The sequence below is a fragment of the Syngnathus acus genome, chromosome 20 (assembly GCF_901709675.1).
Source record: "Syngnathus acus chromosome 20, fSynAcu1.2, whole genome shotgun sequence".
Taxonomy (NCBI): domain Eukaryota; kingdom Metazoa; phylum Chordata; class Actinopteri; order Syngnathiformes; family Syngnathidae; genus Syngnathus; species Syngnathus acus.
The window spans coordinates 5,684,275-5,700,748 of NC_051104.1; the positions used below are offsets into that span (position 1 = coordinate 5,684,275).

The 16,474-nt window shown below is 39.2% G+C and overlaps 2 protein-coding genes across 2 annotated transcripts; one reads left to right on the forward strand and one right to left on the reverse strand.

The window, feature by feature from the left end:
- Positions 1-618: 618 nt before the first annotated feature.
- LOC119139330 (2-lysophosphatidate phosphatase PLPPR4) lies at positions 619-8,363 on the reverse strand. Its single transcript, XM_037279912.1, has 7 exons — positions 8,011-8,363; positions 4,764-4,949; positions 4,526-4,655; positions 4,263-4,458; positions 4,130-4,187; positions 3,861-4,034; positions 619-3,351 (listed from the first exon to the last, which is right to left on the reverse strand). Exons 1-7 carry the CDS (start codon positions 8,098-8,100, stop codon positions 1,753-1,755), a joined length of 2,433 nt encoding a protein of 810 aa, XP_037135807.1. The 5' UTR covers positions 8,101-8,363; the 3' UTR covers positions 619-1,752.
- A 2,684-nt stretch (positions 8,364-11,047) lies between these two features.
- Positions 11,048-16,060, forward strand: LOC119139290 (phospholipid phosphatase-related protein type 5-like). Its single transcript, XM_037279848.1, has 6 exons — positions 11,048-11,467; positions 12,502-12,634; positions 13,547-13,797; positions 14,279-14,455; positions 14,534-14,668; positions 15,304-16,060. Exons 1-6 carry the CDS (start codon positions 11,243-11,245, stop codon positions 15,331-15,333), a joined length of 951 nt encoding a protein of 316 aa, XP_037135743.1. The 5' UTR covers positions 11,048-11,242; the 3' UTR covers positions 15,334-16,060.
- Positions 16,061-16,474: the final 414 nt, after the last annotated feature.

Genomic DNA, 16,474 nt, shown 5'->3' on the forward strand with positions numbered 1-16,474 from the left:
CTTTGTAAGCCACTTTTGTCCTGTACTTTGGTCAGTGCCCGAAACAATAAAACCCGTCCTTAATACGCCCCGAATCAAATATGGGTATCAAAAAGACAACAATACAGCTACACTAACACATCCACAGTAAATATGAATATTAAACTCAGGAATATTATTTATTATAACGATTTGTTAGTCGGGCTGCAATTGTACCTTTTTTTCCAGTTTGTATTTCTCATTTTAGGATGAGTAAAATAAAATGGAAAACCCAAAATAACACAAGGATTTTTGAGTGATAGCATCTACAGCAGTATTGGATAGTCATACATAATGATATTTAGTATTGCATCTGTAAATGTAGGCAACGGAAAATAAATTAAAATATACACTGTACATCATTTCTTTTTCATTTTAGGGGGGGGAAGGCACCCTGAAACATTTTTCTGCGAGCTGAAAACAAACCAGTTGTAAAAATCTGAATTATGCTTAGACGTAATGGTTATTACTATTTTTACTGACCTTAATATTGTCCACAAACAATGTCCGTAAAAACCAAACGACTCTCTGATGGAAGTGGATGGCTAATACCAGAAAATATTCAAATGTTATGTGATAAATATATTTTTTTTTTTCCTAAAAAACAACCTCATCTAATTATACTAACGCATTGGATATAATGATATGGTCCTACAGCATGTAGTACAAGGGAGAGTAAACACTTTCAGTGCAAGTGACAGCTTATTTGATTTCAAAGCTACAGAAGGAATACTAAGCACACTTATGGTTCAAAATTTTCTCTTGCGTGCTTATCCACAGCCAAAATATAAAAATGATTTTGTTCTGTTATCGTTGTTTGCTTGTTTTTACTTTGTACATAGATTTTCATGACAATAAGATAATATCTTCTGGTATAGCACCCTTCATCAAAAACAACAACCTTGTCGGAACTGCTCTCACAAACATCAACGTCATTTCTTTGCAGTATTCAAATTCTGAAAAGCATGTATTTTTATTTTAATACTGACTTTTTTTTTATTCATAAAACGTACAGAGCTGTTTAAAAAAATCCATCGACACCACTGGTAAATCACAGATCATAAAATAAGTGTCCTTGGTGGCTACAAAGTACACAGTGATTATTTCTGTCAACACTTAAAAGGTTGTGCTTTGTTTACAAAAATCTCATGCTACGTAAATAATTTTTAATGGTATATATAATGATTGGTAATATTGTGTAAGAATGCAATTTGCTCGTACTGTTCATTTTCACGCTAAAAATTTCAACGGAACAATACAAACAGTGTGACATTGCTTTTTTTTATTGGTTAGCGAAGGGAGCAAGAATGTCGATAGGAAGACTGTTGACTGGAGTTGTGAGTGCAACACAACGAGCAAAAATGTCCTTTGCTCATACCTTCACGATCTACTAGGCTACAGTATATATTTTATTTAGATGTCCTTTGCATGTGTCGCTTGAAGGATGTCATGCTAAATGCATGTATGTTAAACCAAAGGCAGGTTTAAACAGTCAGCCATTTAATTGTTGACTAGCTCCAGTTAAGTCGCCATATAAGCTCCAGCCTGATTATTTTTTTCCATTTATCAGGTGGAGCGGCTCAAGGGAGATTGTCATGGCATCGCACCAAGACCTTACTGAAACTTAGTTACTGTGTTTGGCAACTGCACCAAGGGAGGAGAAAAACGACTTTGATTAAACAAATCATGCTTCATGATCACATATGGGCCTGAATCCATCAGTCACTCTGTGCATTATTCCTTATTAGGTATGGATGCTCCCTTGTAGAAAACATTCCGGGTGATATCCGGACTGCTTCCTCTCTCTGGAATCAGGATGACATTGTGGCCTTTTCGCCGTAGTGTGGATTCTCGACTGGAGGCCAGCGAGGGTATTTCTGAAGCTGTGTCTCCAGATCCGGCCCCACTAACATCTCCCGGAGTGACTCTAATAGTAGACAGGCTCTGATTATGGAGCTTCTGCTCTGGTTGGCTTGTATGAACAGTAACGGTGGGCGGGGTGACAGAGGTGGTATAAGTACGCTTCCTGTCAATCGAACCTTCTCGTACAGAGTCTGAGCTTTCGGAGTCTCTGTTCAGATCGTTGAGATCGAAGGATTGCCTCAAACTCCCGCTTCCTGTGCTCCCCTGCCCTACGACAGCTCCATTGCCGTGATCCAGAGATCGCCACCGCCACGATCCACTTCCATCATTGGAAGGAGCTTGGATGACCGGTTTGTTGTTTTCAGGGTGTGCTTCTATTCGGACGATCGCTCCGGTGCTGCCTGAGACACTTCCTGTGGTACTGCCCAGAGAACTGGGTCCTGTGGTGCTACCCGGATCCTTGTCAGGATTAAGAGCTCTGTAGTGAGCCAAGCTCTGGGAACCTGCGACAGTGCTGCTTTCATCCAAGCTTTTGGAATGGGTCTGAAGGAGCCCTTGCTGTTTCGACATAGCGATCACTTGCATGATTCGAGGCTGGGCTTTCTTCCCTTCGTCGTTAGTCCTGCAAATCGCCGTCTTCTCAGCAGCCCTTTGCCAATTTCCCTGAACTGTGCCATCTACTGAAGAAAGACTATCTTCTCCTCCTGTTTTGGGGGAGGTATTGTGGTAATTTTCATGTGATTCTTCCGGAATGTGGACCAGTTGTGAAGACCCAGGTCTCGGTTGCATCAACATTCTGGTTCCTCCCGTTATACCACTGCAGTTACTCGGCAAAGTGGTACTTGCTCCTGTGGCCAGTTTGGACAAATATGCGTGAGCTTCAAAACTTGCCTCCAGACCCATTGCCGACGGTTTGGAGCTGGATCGGACCTCCATGCTGCCGTGGTGGTGAGGATGCTGAGAGGGCTGAACAGGTAAGTCTGCTGAAGGGGGGAAACAATCGGGCACCTGGAGAGTGCATTTATGGTTGTTTTTACTTTTCCACTGTGACAAAAGCTGCTTTGAACGGCTCGAATCCATGGAGGCGTGGTGAAGGGTCGCAGCGTGACGTCTGGCCGCTTCCTCGTACGCCGCTATGGCCTGCGGTGTGTGGACGCGAGGGAGAGTATGGCTAAAGGTCACTACGGTCTCTTTGCTGCGTGGGCTGTGGGACGAGAGCCCATCCGCATCCCTGCCTGAGCACTTCAAGCTATCGTCGCCCTTCTGTTGCGGAAGACCCCGATGCAGAAGGCCTTCAGATTGGGAGGCGGGCAGGCCGGGCTCCACCGATGCGCTGGCTTTCATTTGCAGGTGATGAAGGACTGCCTCTTGGCTAATGTGTGGTATGGAGCAGGTGGGGCAGTGAGGCTGGGAAGGGAGGCTACTGTTCTGCTCTTCACTTGGGAGGAAATTTCCAACTGCATACAAACCCTGGCAGCACATCAAAATATTTCACATAGGAGTACTAGACATTGAGTAGCTTGTCAGAACCATGACTAACACTGCCAGCATATCAAACACTGGATTGGCTGAAAGTAAAACTTTTAAAAGGATGAAGCAAAGTCTATTTTTTCTTTTTAAATGCATGTTTTAATCTCTTTCCAGAGAGAAGCTGGATACTCGCAAAGAGAAACTAATAAACAGGATTGCAAAGACTTACATAATGAACACGTGCAGCACACACTTATTAAGCTCTGAAAAATTAATTTGGAAAAATAGATAATCGGACTTTTGTCTGGCAGAACTATTCCTGCAGTGACAAATCTACCTTTATATTTATTAAAACAAAACATTTATTGGGGGAATCGTCATTCCTTTACGTTTTGTCATGGCGATTTCTGCAAAAAGGTTAATCATAAAACAAAGCTAGTGGTGACCTAAGACTTTTGCATGAGTATTTTTATTTTATAAATATTTTTATAAAACCTAGGAAGACTCACCAGGTAGACAGCAATGGCTCCACCAAGCAGAAATCCCAGATAGACATCAATGGCATGGTTCTTGTACTGAATAATCCGAGTCAGACCACAAATTATAGCACAGATGATGAAGGAGAAGACCAGCAAGGGCTTGAGCAATTTGGATGAGTCTGTCAGTGTGCTGTTGAAGTACATCTGTTGACACAATCACTTATGTTCATTCTGATTATACTAAACATTAAAAACAGCCAATGGGGGGAAATTTTATATTTGCATTTGCACAAACTCACCGAAACATAGACAGCTGCAAAAGATGCCAGAGTAGCGTGCTGGGATGGGAATGATTTTCTGCAAAGGACACAAAGATAATTCAATGCAAATCATTTTTAAAATGATTTTAATTATTCATGATTTCAAGCTGACCTGCCCCGGTTTATTGCGACAGCATCCACCCCGGAGCAGATATCGTCCATGATGTAAGGGTTCTGCTCACAGCTGATGTTTAGAGTGGTGTAGTTGGGTTTACAAACTGTGAGGAAGTAGGGGGCTGGGTAGCCCGTCATCAACTGGAGGATGTCCGTGATGAGGGCGGTCGCACAAAGACCAAATGCATGAACACCTGTGGAAAAATCACAAGTGTCAACCTGAAAAATAAAAACAAACCAACAGTGTACGAAGAAGCATACCAATAAAACGAATTGCTCGCCGAATGAAAGAGTTGAAGTTGCAGCCAGCTGCGTTGATGTTCGCCTCTGCTCCAGAACGACTTTTTCTTCGAGAAAGACAACAAAATAGGATGGCCTCCCCGATCATGATCTGTAACACACTTGGTTAGTCAACACGGATCTGGATAAACGTATAGAATTTCGAAAAATGGGATGATGCTTAATAAGCAAGCCAGTCATGATTTGACTGGTGTCATACCGTGATGGCAGGTCCTGCAAAAGCCAAGCTAAGTAGCATCAGCAAAGGGATGACCTCATGATTAGGGTCAATGTAAGGTAGGCTCAGACTGCGGTCATGACAGTTAAAGCCAGACTTCACTGGCTTGAACAAATCTGTCCACTCCAGGAAGTACAAGCTGACCATAGACGACACCAGGATAGGCAGCTAGAGAAGAAACGCAACAGAGGCAGAAAATTGAAGGCATAAAATGTCCGGACAAAAATGTCAAGAGGATAAATATAAGGTTACCGAGGTGCTAAGTGCTACAAATGTTCTCCATAACGCTATGCTTCAATGACAAAAGTAATTTGATTTGATAATAAGGCTAGAGGCATGGAAATTAGATTTAGATTAGATTGATTGAAGTCGCCATGTGGAATTTAATTCCATTTTATGTACAGGCTGAATTACAGCTACCTTGCGGCACTTTTCGTAGATGGCCTTTTCCATGCTCAGAATGTTCATTCACTGTTTTGATGGTGATTCGTTTGAAGTGCTCCATTCCCCAGGTGCTGCTGTGTGGATGTATTTACGTGGACCTGAATGTTTGCTAAACCCCGCATGACTTCTTTTCTTTCAGTATTTCTTCAGTTTGCATCTTCTGGGGATAGTTGATAAAGTTTCCCATGAACAGAAGACTGTGATACAATTCACCGATTAATTGACAAAATAATCGACAGATTAATCGATTATACAAATAATAGTAAAATTCAAATAATAGTAAAATTTTACATCATCCTAGCTGTGTATCTGAACTTGATGACATTAAAAGCTAAAATCTCATCGATCCTACATATTCATACTTTGATGTTAAATTCAAATGTTCTAGTATACACCAAAATAATCGGCTTCCTTGTATTGCTCACTGTTCTCCATAAAGTGTATCCTCACACTGCAAAAAGTCGTTTAAATAAATGTTAATTTAAACCCATGAAATGTTTAGCATCATCTTCTGACTGGCAATTATGTGGATAGCAATTGACGTTGTGTATGAGAAGAGCAAACGAGCAGTTCAACGCGTTTGTGTCAGCCTTTCAGTGATTGCAAGGGGAGATCAGAGAAAAGACACTGGCATTTGAATAATAGATGTGTAAAAATGGAAATGGGGCTCCATTGGGCCTTGACTAGAAGTCATTTTGGCAGGGACAGAGGCAGGGATAGATATTTACCTCTCAAAACTTTGTTCCGTATTGATCAATTTATATTCCTCTCAAAACATGCAGTCGAAATGATTAAAAAAAACAATCTCATTCCATTTAAGTTCATACGTGATTACAGCAGGATGCTGAAGTTGTAGAGGCCGAGCAAATATTTTGGATCAAAAGATTTAATAGAGCGATTGGAATGAATTAGAATTCATGGCATCAAACGACCGAGTTCCGAGAGAATGATGCGAATGAGAATGAGGAAACAGTTGCTCATCTGTAAGGACTGCTACTACAGAGAAAGCTTTCATGGAAAGACGCTAGTTTATATCCTGAGTACTTTTGATGTGCTCATGAGCAATTCTTTACGCTACACGAACTCATTAAAAAAGGAAACGAAAGCTTCAAATCAGTTTGAACCACTCCTACATTTTCTCTTCTGTTATTGCCTAATTTAGCATGCACTGTATTGATGGTTCAACTATTATGTAACCTAAATTGAGTTTCTATCTCCCATACTAACCTCCTTAACGGACTTGCTTACATTGTTTTTTTTTTCAGCCACTGCATCCTAAATCTGGTTGATCTCACTTTAACAATACTTTAGAAGTCCCAGGACTCCCCCGGTGCAAATGGGTTTCCTCGAGGCTCTGTTTTCCTTTTTTAATCATCCTCCCACTCAGGCAAATTCTCAGAAAATGTGTTGGGGAAATTATGCTTCAGTGTTACACAAATGACACTATAGACTGTTTCACACATATATTATCAATAAAACTGAGCTTTTGAACATGGCTTCTATTTATATATGATATACACTTCATGTTATATATACAAATATGATATAAATATATATGAAAGAGGATTGAGCTGAATCGTCTATCATCGCCTAAGCTCTCTGTCAACTAGTGACCGACTTAAGAATTAGCTGGAGTGGGTATAATTTTATGTGCAAGTGGTATAATTCGCCAAGCAGAACTTTCAGCACTGACCTCATTTTGATAAGGCTACTGCTTCTTGCAAAACAATACAAGGCAAGGATACTTAAGCAATTGCCTACTAAACCCTCAAATCTAAGAGTTCTTATTTTACACATCTTTGTCAACCAAATGAGAAGATATAGGAAAGCCCCTTTGTGTGAAATATAAGCAAAAGAGTCATGCAACATCTATCGTACAGCATTAGAGGCAAATCTATAATATATGACAGCAGTTAGATTGTCGAGCCACGGGCCACTGGTGAATTAGAGCATGCATAAATTGTCAAGCTGGAGAAGAGAGGCAGTCACCACAAGCTACAGTCCATGAAATCTTTTTTTAAGTTGGTTGTTTTACCATCAAATTTGAAGCGAAAGCAATTCAATTGAAGTACGCATTGTGGCTTTCTGCTCTTGTCCTCCGGAGCTAGGTGTGGGAAACTTTTCATTGGGAGGTGGGGGGACGACATTACACTTATGTTTGCACTCAAAGTGACTCATGACTGAAACCACGTGTGTATATTACAATATCAATAAATAATGAAACAAACATATTTAACTGATCGATCATCTTTTTCAAAATGATTTTAGAATAAATGTTTACTGTTTATATTTAAACATCACATCATCTAAATATGAAGGGGAACAAATGTTTTCGATTCTGCTGACTTTAAATGCATTTTGTAAGAATGATGAAAAAAGTAAATATGTCCTATTGGCTCATATCATTTCAAAGTGCATAAAAATGATACCCTCCCCCCCAGCATCCTCTACCTGGCCTTGACTTTGACACTTGTGCCCTCGACTCATGTTAAATCCATTCGTGTTTCTATTTTCGACTGAAATGTAATTTCCTGCAAATGCCGATGAGTCCCTAATGAACAGTTTGGCTTTTTTGAAATTTATGCCGCTGCAACATAAACTTAATCTTATATTTTACCACAGAATTGATGCTATTTTTTACGTTAGGTCTAGAAACAGCAGGTCATTTAATTTCGACGTTACTGTGTGTAAAATCTGGACGATTTTTATTTGACCTACATAAGCCAAATGATGGCACACGCTTTTCAATGTATACATAATCCAATGAACAAATGAATTGACCCACCTCAACGAAATAGAAACAAGGGAGCAGGCTGACACTGTCCTTGGTTTGAATTCCTTTTTCTCTTGCAGACATGGCCAGACCTCCAGACATCGACACGGATCCGAGATGAGGCACGGATGGCTCTGCTTGCCGATCAGGAGCGCTCCATGCCCTTATTTCTACATGCAAGCTCTGAACGTATCTTCCATATGCTGCAAAATGCCAAATCAGTCTGCAAACCTTTCTTTTTGCTTTTTTCCCTTTTATATATGATCTTTTTTGAATGAATATTATCTAGCTAGAGGTTCAGTTCCATGCATGTTCTACGCTGGAAAGCAGGCAGAGCACGGACGCGGTGACAGGAGGATCACCAGAAGGCGCATGCGCACTGGATCTAATTTTACAGCATGTTTCACTTGGCGATGGGAAGGTTGAAAATTTAATACGTGTCTTACTAATTTACTTAATAACCTCCATTAGGGGAAAAACTGTCGACTCAGCACTCAATTGCGTCATAATGCATGACCAGGATCTTCCATTCTCATGTTGGAGTCCACATTTGTGTGCTGCACAGACAAAAAAGTTCTACTTTCACCTCAAATCAAGGTGTTCACTAATAAAGTCCTTAAAATCACGATTACGTGGTTCTGATTGACTTTTTAGCTGAGTTAATAATCTCAATGTTTTTGCTGTAATTGCTAAGAACATACAATATGATGCACAATGGGGGACCTTTTGCAAAACAATTCAAAGAGATCATATGAGGGCATCACAGAATTTGGAAACACATGAGACACCTGTTGAAGGTTCCATGTGTGGTGATTTTCTTTTTTTGGAAATGCCAAGTTACTTTTTGAAAAAGTGCGGTGTGCTGTGTTTCCCCCAGATGGCACTAATGCCACGTGGATGGAGCAAACAGGGGGATTCTGACTATACATGATTTCCAAAAAAAAAATTCCGTTTCCAATATAACATGATAAACATGTCAGGTACCTTGATGAAAGATCATCAAGCCAAAGAATGGGTGGTCTCTTCCTCATCATTATTTTTATTTGTATTTGATCAGGAATTGCAAATAAAAAAATAAAATTGTATAGGCACCGTGTGGAGTGCACCAAGGCTAAAAAAGTAGTGATTTTGAAAATCTTATTTTGAATCATCTTCATTATTAAAGTGTCCTCGCTGAATGCTGATATTCAGTGGGAACAGCTAAAAAGGAGCATCTTGTATCATGGGATGCTTATTTGAACACAAATGATGCAGCCACAAGGCAAAATCAGGCTGTCTTCAGCGTTCGGGTTGTTGCCATGGTGACTGTGAAGTGAAATAAAGTGCTTGCTATCGTGGAGTGTTTATGCGTGTTGACAAGAAAAGGGTTAAAAGTGATCACTGTTGTTAGGTTAAGGTGAAAATCTCATCTTTTGCACTCAGAAGTAATTGATCACAATTTATTATGTCCGTTTTTTCCATTAGCAATAGATAGAAATAATTGAATGATTAAATTAAGATATTATCCAGTGTAAATAGTACATTTATGTAATGCTTTTCGGAATGCTTAAAGTTGTTTTACATTAAATAATAAAACAATGATTTGCCTGTTTTTCTGGGTTGGTCACGAGACATAAACAATAAGGGTATGTTGGACGCTAATGCCCGTCGACAGCAGAGGGCGCTAGAATGTCAAAATGTTCTTATATGGATCAAGGTGGGTGGAATAATCTGCTAAAATTATTTCAGCAAAGCAATATTTCTCAGAATAATTTGAAGTATTTGCAGCCTACTAGGAAGTAACTTCCTTTTTTTAAATCTCAATATTGGAAGAAAAAAATTAATTTGAGGTCGTGGCATGAGAAAATAGCACATGCACAATAAATGAGTTCTTCAACATCACTAAGTGCAGTGTTAAAAGGCTTTTAGACTTATGTGAAATTACTTATGGCCTTGACTAACATCTCAAAATCTAATTCATCATTTCACTTCAATTTCCATTTGGTCAGTGACATGTATTGTTGTGAATCAAAACTAAATACAGTACTTTGAACTGAGCATCTGTGGGACATCCCAGAGCTCATATTTTTATTCAAGAACACTGCGGGAAGTGCTTTGACATCAGTGAGACATGAGAATAAATATTTTACTTAGCATGCATGTACAGTAGATAAGCAGGGACTACTTAAAAAAATAGAGTCCAACCCTCTCCTGCAGTGCTTTTAATTTTTATGCACATGTGAAAGAAATTTAACTGAACAGTTTATTTTAGTCCATTCATACTTTTGGGGGAAACAAAATCTGATCATGTTGTAATTTAGTTGTGTGAAAACAAATCTTGATGTAATTTAAGTGGACTGAGAAATAATTGATATGCTTTTTAATATGATGTGTGTGGCTGTTAGCTTGGGTGATTTTGCATGCCTCGTTGTGTGATGTATTCCTTGTATCTGGGTCATACTGCTGCCTTTGGCATAGTAATGGTTCAAAACACAGTGTCGGCATTTCTTCTCTCCCTCAACAAATGTTCCTCACTGTTTCTTCTGAGTGAATTACGGGTCTTTATTTGTCTCTTTTGGTCATTGGATATTAAGTATGAGACACAACACAGATGGAAACATTTTTTTTTTTAAAAATTATAATTTTTTATGGATATTATTTAAGTATTTGTTGTTAATTAAAGTAAATGGAGCGTTCTTATCTTACATCCGTCAGATAATTTTGGATATTGCCCTTTTGAATTTTTTTCCCCCCCGCATTGGACCAGTAACTCAAATCATTGAAACAGGGCTTGCAATAAATTGTCGCTGACCAATGGTGTCAGTGACCATATTGCTCAAGCCACTCTAGCTTTAGAGAGAAATAAATCCTACTTTCCAAAGCTAAAACATAAATGTCAGCGCAGAGAACCTTCTATATTTCCTTTCTGTCTCTTTCTCTCATATAAAGGAGGTGAGCTGTGGCCAATGTGGAAAGCATCCTCCTTTGGACATCCATTAGTCACTTTCAAAATGCTTTACACGCTCATGCACACCCATTCGCTCTCCCTCCCTTCCTTTACAACCCCCCCCCCCCCTCGCTCTTTTTCTCCCCCTCACACATTGGTTGTAGCTGCAGGAGAGACAGAGCAAATTAGGGTTGGGGAGCCATCACGAGAGGGGGCTCGACACGAAAAGCTGAGCAGCCATGAACTGCTGCCAGAATGGAGGAGGGGGATGCTGGGTTAGAAGAGCGAGGGAAATAGAAATCTTTGGAAATTAAATGTATGTCATTTTCAATTTGCATCATGTTGTACTTTCAGTTGGTGATCATGGCTGGGACTGTCATGCTGGCTTATTACTTTGAATACACTGATACGTTCAGTGTGCATGTGCAGGGATTCTTTTGCTACGATACTACCTACACTAAACCCTACCTTGGACCGGAGGATCACAGCGCCATCCCGCCCATCCTGCTTTATGCCGTAGTAGCGGTGTTGCCAACGTTACTGGTGAGTCTGCTTCATTAAATGAAGTTCTATGGATCAAATGGATCTTGGATATGTAATCTCGAATGTGCTGTATGATGTACCTAAGTGGAAACAGCGATCCCCTTAAATTGAGTTTGAACCCCGAGAGAGAATGATAATGAACAATGTGAGTGATTAGTACGTTTACGGTGATGTCATATTTTGTTTGGCATCAACACTGCATTGTAGCTTTTGTGTTTGATTGGAGCGATTGGAGTGACAGAATACTATTAACTATAGATTGTAATAATAATAATTATTTTTTGAATAAACCACTTCTAATATGGCAGAAAGTAGTGTTACAACACTAGTTAAAAAACAATAAATAAATAAATGAAATGGGTGGAACCTCCAAGGTCAAAGATGCAAAAAAAACTCTCCACTGTGACTATCTTCGTGTGTCTGCTCAACATCAACCTCAGGTGTATACCGTATTCTTTTCACAATTGTTATCTCACAATTTTGTATTATGTATATCTTTGGAAAGCATGGAAGAAAAAACAATTATAGATTTAATAAATTTTCCTCGGGCGAGAGATACTCAGAGACACTGGAAGTGATTGGTGAGCTGAGCCTACTAAAACATGGGAGTTGTCGCATCTGGTGCCAAACGTGGAGCTCAGCAAAAACACCCTGAGCATAGCGTCTTGACAGCAGTTTATTTACACACTTCATAAGCAGTCCAAATTTGCACAGTTCAGCTCTTCTGTCAGGTCAGCGTCCAATATGTCTTTGGAGCAGCTCTCTTTCCAATCTGCACCGCTCCCCTGAGCAGCATGCTGCCAAATTAAAGAGAACTACTGATGATAAACGGGTGTAATTTACTCAGTGGCTGAAACCACTTGCCGCCACCACAAACATTAACTAGAAAGACTTTTTTTTTTTTTTTTACTGCTTTAGACAGAATGTACGAATGTTATTCAGGTAAACCCAATGCAAACTTTTTGTTGCTAGCTGCCACCATTAACCATTAATGTGTAAATGTTGTCTTATTGTCTGATTTTCTTTCCTAACAGATCACAATAACAGAGACGGTGCTATTTCTGGTCCAATATACATCAAAAGAGTTTGACAATTCAGAGAAGACTGTTGCCACAGGAGACTGCTGTTATCTCAACCCTCTAGTGCGCAGGACATTTCGTTTCCTTGGTACAGTACAATATTTACTACTCATTGAAAAGTTTGTGGTATTTAATTTTGGGTTCAATTTCATAACGGACCAATCATGCACTATGACCTTTCAAGCTGAAAGTAATTTGACCTCAAATATTAAATACATTTTGGGCGTCTCAGCAATTTTTTCACAATTCTCCTTTTGGACTAATTCATGAACTTGAAAACTTTTGCCGATGTATAATCATTGCACCATAGAAAAATAAGATTCAAGTAAATAATTAACATGACACTCTGCATACATGGTCACATATGATGTCACCCCTTCTACTGTTATTCCTTTTTTATACAGCAGATGCATTAACTGCATATTTGATGGTGAGTCCCAGCACAGTGTGTGTCTTTTGTAATAAAACTCAAATCGGCCGTTCCAAGCCTTAGAAAATACGCTTTTGATCCTTTCTTCGCCACTGTTTGATCATTAAACACATTTACATATTTTTAGTGCAATGCAAAGAAAACACATCGCTCCTGCAGCTTTATCAAATTGAATTATGTCCATGCCCTAATAAGCAATTTTAGAGGTTAAGGATGGCTAGCTAGAAAGCAGCAGTCATCCGTAAAACACAAAGCGCCTACATCGCCACGTTTGTGGCGGGGGGGGGGGGGGGTGGAGTAGGACAGAATTAGAACGATGAGCCTCTGCCGCAAGTGAGTCACACAAGGCTTGACAAAATCCATTTATTGCTTGTTAAAAATGGACTTGTCAACATCTGGAGCTGCTATGACGAAGGCCAACAAACTAAATTGGCATACCTTGTTTAAAACAATATGTACGGAATAAGGGGAATGGAATATGGTGTGAATTTCGGGTTGGGTGTTTATACCGTCGGCCCATTAGAATCACAATTTATTAATAAATGATATCTTTGTGTTTTTCTTCACCAGGAGTTTACACTTTTGGCCTCTTCACTGTTGACATCTTTGTCAACGCAGGCCAAGTAGTGACGGGAAACCTGGCGCCTTATTTCATGACCATCTGTAAACCAAACTACACAGCGCTGGGTTGCCATCAGGCCCTCCGCTATATCAACCATCAGGAGGCCTGCACAGGAAACCAGAATGACATCCTGCATGCCCGAAAAACATTCCCTTCCAAGGAGGCTGCTCTCAGCATATATGCAGCACTCTACTTGGCTGTGAGTTCCTAATTTGGTTTTCTTATATATTCAATGGTAACAATAGAAATGCTGCTTTTCCAATTGATTTAACTATGAGACAATCGATCGTGCATTTACCATACATTTCTTTGCTTGATATTATTTGGGTCACCTTCAGTTCCGTGACAAGGTGCAACAGCGGTTTGCGACAAAAAAAACCCAAAAAACTCCAAACGCGATGAAAGGTGACAGCAGAAGCTTAAAAAAGAAGCCAGGAGTCAGTAAATTTTACAGAAGCGTCACTTCAATTTTGCAGCTTTTAGTTGTTTTCCCTGCCTTTTGAGCCTGTGCGTGCATCCAGTAATTGTAAGCACGGATGTCAGATATGGGTCACATTAAAGTCAATGTCATACAACAAACAATTCAGACTATAAAAACATGCTAATAGAGGAAAATCCCCAAGACCAGAAAATAGCATAACAAATAAATGATCTTGATTTTTTTTCTACCTTCCTTTCAGATGTACGTGACGTGCACGGTTCAGGTAAAAGGCACTCGTCTTGCCAAACCGGTTTTGTCCCTCGCCCTTATGTGTCTGGCCTTCATCACGGGATTAAATCGCATAGCGGAATACCGTAACCACTGGTCAGATGTCATCGCTGGCTTCTTGATTGGCACTGCCATCGCCACGTTCTTAGTGAGTTCCAAAACAATACAATCAAATATAACCACAAAAGTGGATGTAAAGGATTATTTTGTTTTATTTTCTGCTTAGGTGGTGTGCGTGGTTCATTTTTTCAAAGGGAAGTTGCTACTGAATGATGACACACCGATAGAATTGCAAGCGCACACGACAATTCTGGGCATAGGCCAAGTCGAGAGTCCTCTGGAGAAGTACATCGCCTCACAGGTCAGTGCAATGTTTGTTGACAATATTCAGCAAATTGTCTATATAGTGTGTGTTTCTTCTAATTGCAACTGATATGATTTGGTTTTTTTACGTAGACAAGTTTAAAAAATTTAGGATAACGTGAGATAAAGATAAGTGACGACTATGCTTGGACGTGCACATCTCTCCTGAGACAAGTTCTGATGTAACAAATAGGGTAGCAGCATATTGGAGTCGAAGAGTAACATTTTGCCTGCCAATGATACAAACAAACTGTCTGGGAGATGATCCAGTAGTCCATTAAATTCAAATGTCTACAGCAAAAAAAAAAAAAAAAATCCATCTGTGAAAATTTCAGTTGCCTGAAGATGGACAAAAAAAAAATCACCTCACAAAAAGCTTGGCAGAAAACAACCAGCCTAAAAATAGCACAGCAAGGAAGCCTTGGAGCTAAAACAAACAAAAAAAAAAAGACAGGGATGAAAGAATTTAGAAAAGAAGCTGGGCAATATTTTTGCATTGTCATGTGTTACATAATAGCTCAACACTTCTGAACGTTTAGCAACATCTTATTTTTAAGATTCACGTCAGTAATCACTCTCCATCATATGTATTGTTTGCACCAAGTAATCTATTTTTCTTTTCCTTTGCCGTAGAATCACATCACATTTGCTGAGGTCACATGACATGGAGTCAGCGGTGTAGCAGATGCATAGGACAAGCCCCCCGTTTCGCAATCCGATTAGCCCAAGTGCAGCTGTATACCCCAACATCCTCGCTGTGTCTGGTTTCTGTACATATTTTTGGAATTCTATGAAGCTTTCATCTCAACAAAACAAATAAACAGAAGCGGTAAGGTCTTCATCTATGCATTAATTATACTCTGTCTATACCAGATTCTCACCTCCCAAATGCAGGTGGCTAAAATAATAATAATAAAAAGTATTCTTGACAGGATCGTGTATTTTTAATGGGTCCTAATGGATCATCAATATTTGAAGCTTTTTACTTTCCTTCAATGGCAACGTCGCCAATATCAGGTTGATCAATGAAAGCAAATGGTGTCAAGAAAAACAAAATGGGCTCAGGTTGAAGTAGAAATATATAGAATTAATTAAGGCACAAGCGGCATAGTGAGAGCTACACAAATCCTCATTCTAGGAGGATATTAAAATCATTAGCAAGATCATTTGCAAAAGATAATCCAGATAATCACTTACAATCATATTAATTTTCATAATTGACTTTTACTGTATAATGTCACAATCCAAGTAAGGTGGCCACAGTGGTGGCAAGATGAAATCTCAGGAAACTAATACCAAAAATATTGCTTTATAATAAATGAGAATAAAACTTCCAAGAAAACCCAACATGATCAAATGTGTTTCCAAAGACTTTTCTAATCATTTGGGGAAAAAAAAAAAAGCTCTATGGTGTATGTTGCACGTGCTATCACAGTATATTCAAAAGAAAACCGAATTGTATTTGATTGATGATATATCTATGAATATTCTTTAGGTCACATCTTTACTGTGTACTTTTAATTTTCTGACCAAGCACTGTTTTGTCAATATATCCTTTTGTCTCTAAATGTCGGTGGTCTTGTGAGTAAAATATTTTATGGATGGTGATATTCATTGTTCATTCTGCATTACAGATAGAAATGATAAGTCTTCAAATATTGTGCGGTTTATATTTTCTCAGTATTTTTCACAACCCATTGAAAGTTGTTTGATTTTTGCGTTGGTGTTGTTCCCCTTTCAGGTTTTTACTGTTTAAAATGTGGGATTAGAAAACTTTCATTTAATAAAAACAAATACTTCAATC

Excerpts from the sequence above, each read along its gene's own strand:
- LOC119139330 (XM_037279912.1), bottom strand. The coding sequence starts at position 8,100 with ATGTCTGGAGGTCTGGCCATGTCTGCAAGAGAAAAAGGAATTCAAACC. Across the intron at positions 4,656-4,763 it reads TTGCAGGACCTGCCATCACG|ATCATGATCGGGGAGGCCAT; the intron begins GTATGACACCAG and ends AGTGTGTTACAG. Across the intron at positions 4,035-4,129 it reads TTGCAGCTGTCTATGTTTCG|ATGTACTTCAACAGCACACT; the intron begins GTGAGTTTGTGC and ends TTGTGTCAACAG.
- LOC119139290 (XM_037279848.1), top strand. The coding sequence starts at position 11,243 with ATGTCATTTTCAATTTGCATCATGTTGTACTTTCAGTTGGTGATCATG. Across the intron at positions 12,635-13,546 it reads CAGGACATTTCGTTTCCTTG|GAGTTTACACTTTTGGCCTC; the intron begins GTACAGTACAAT and ends TTTCTTCACCAG. Across the intron at positions 13,798-14,278 it reads ATGCAGCACTCTACTTGGCT|ATGTACGTGACGTGCACGGT; the intron begins GTGAGTTCCTAA and ends CCTTCCTTTCAG.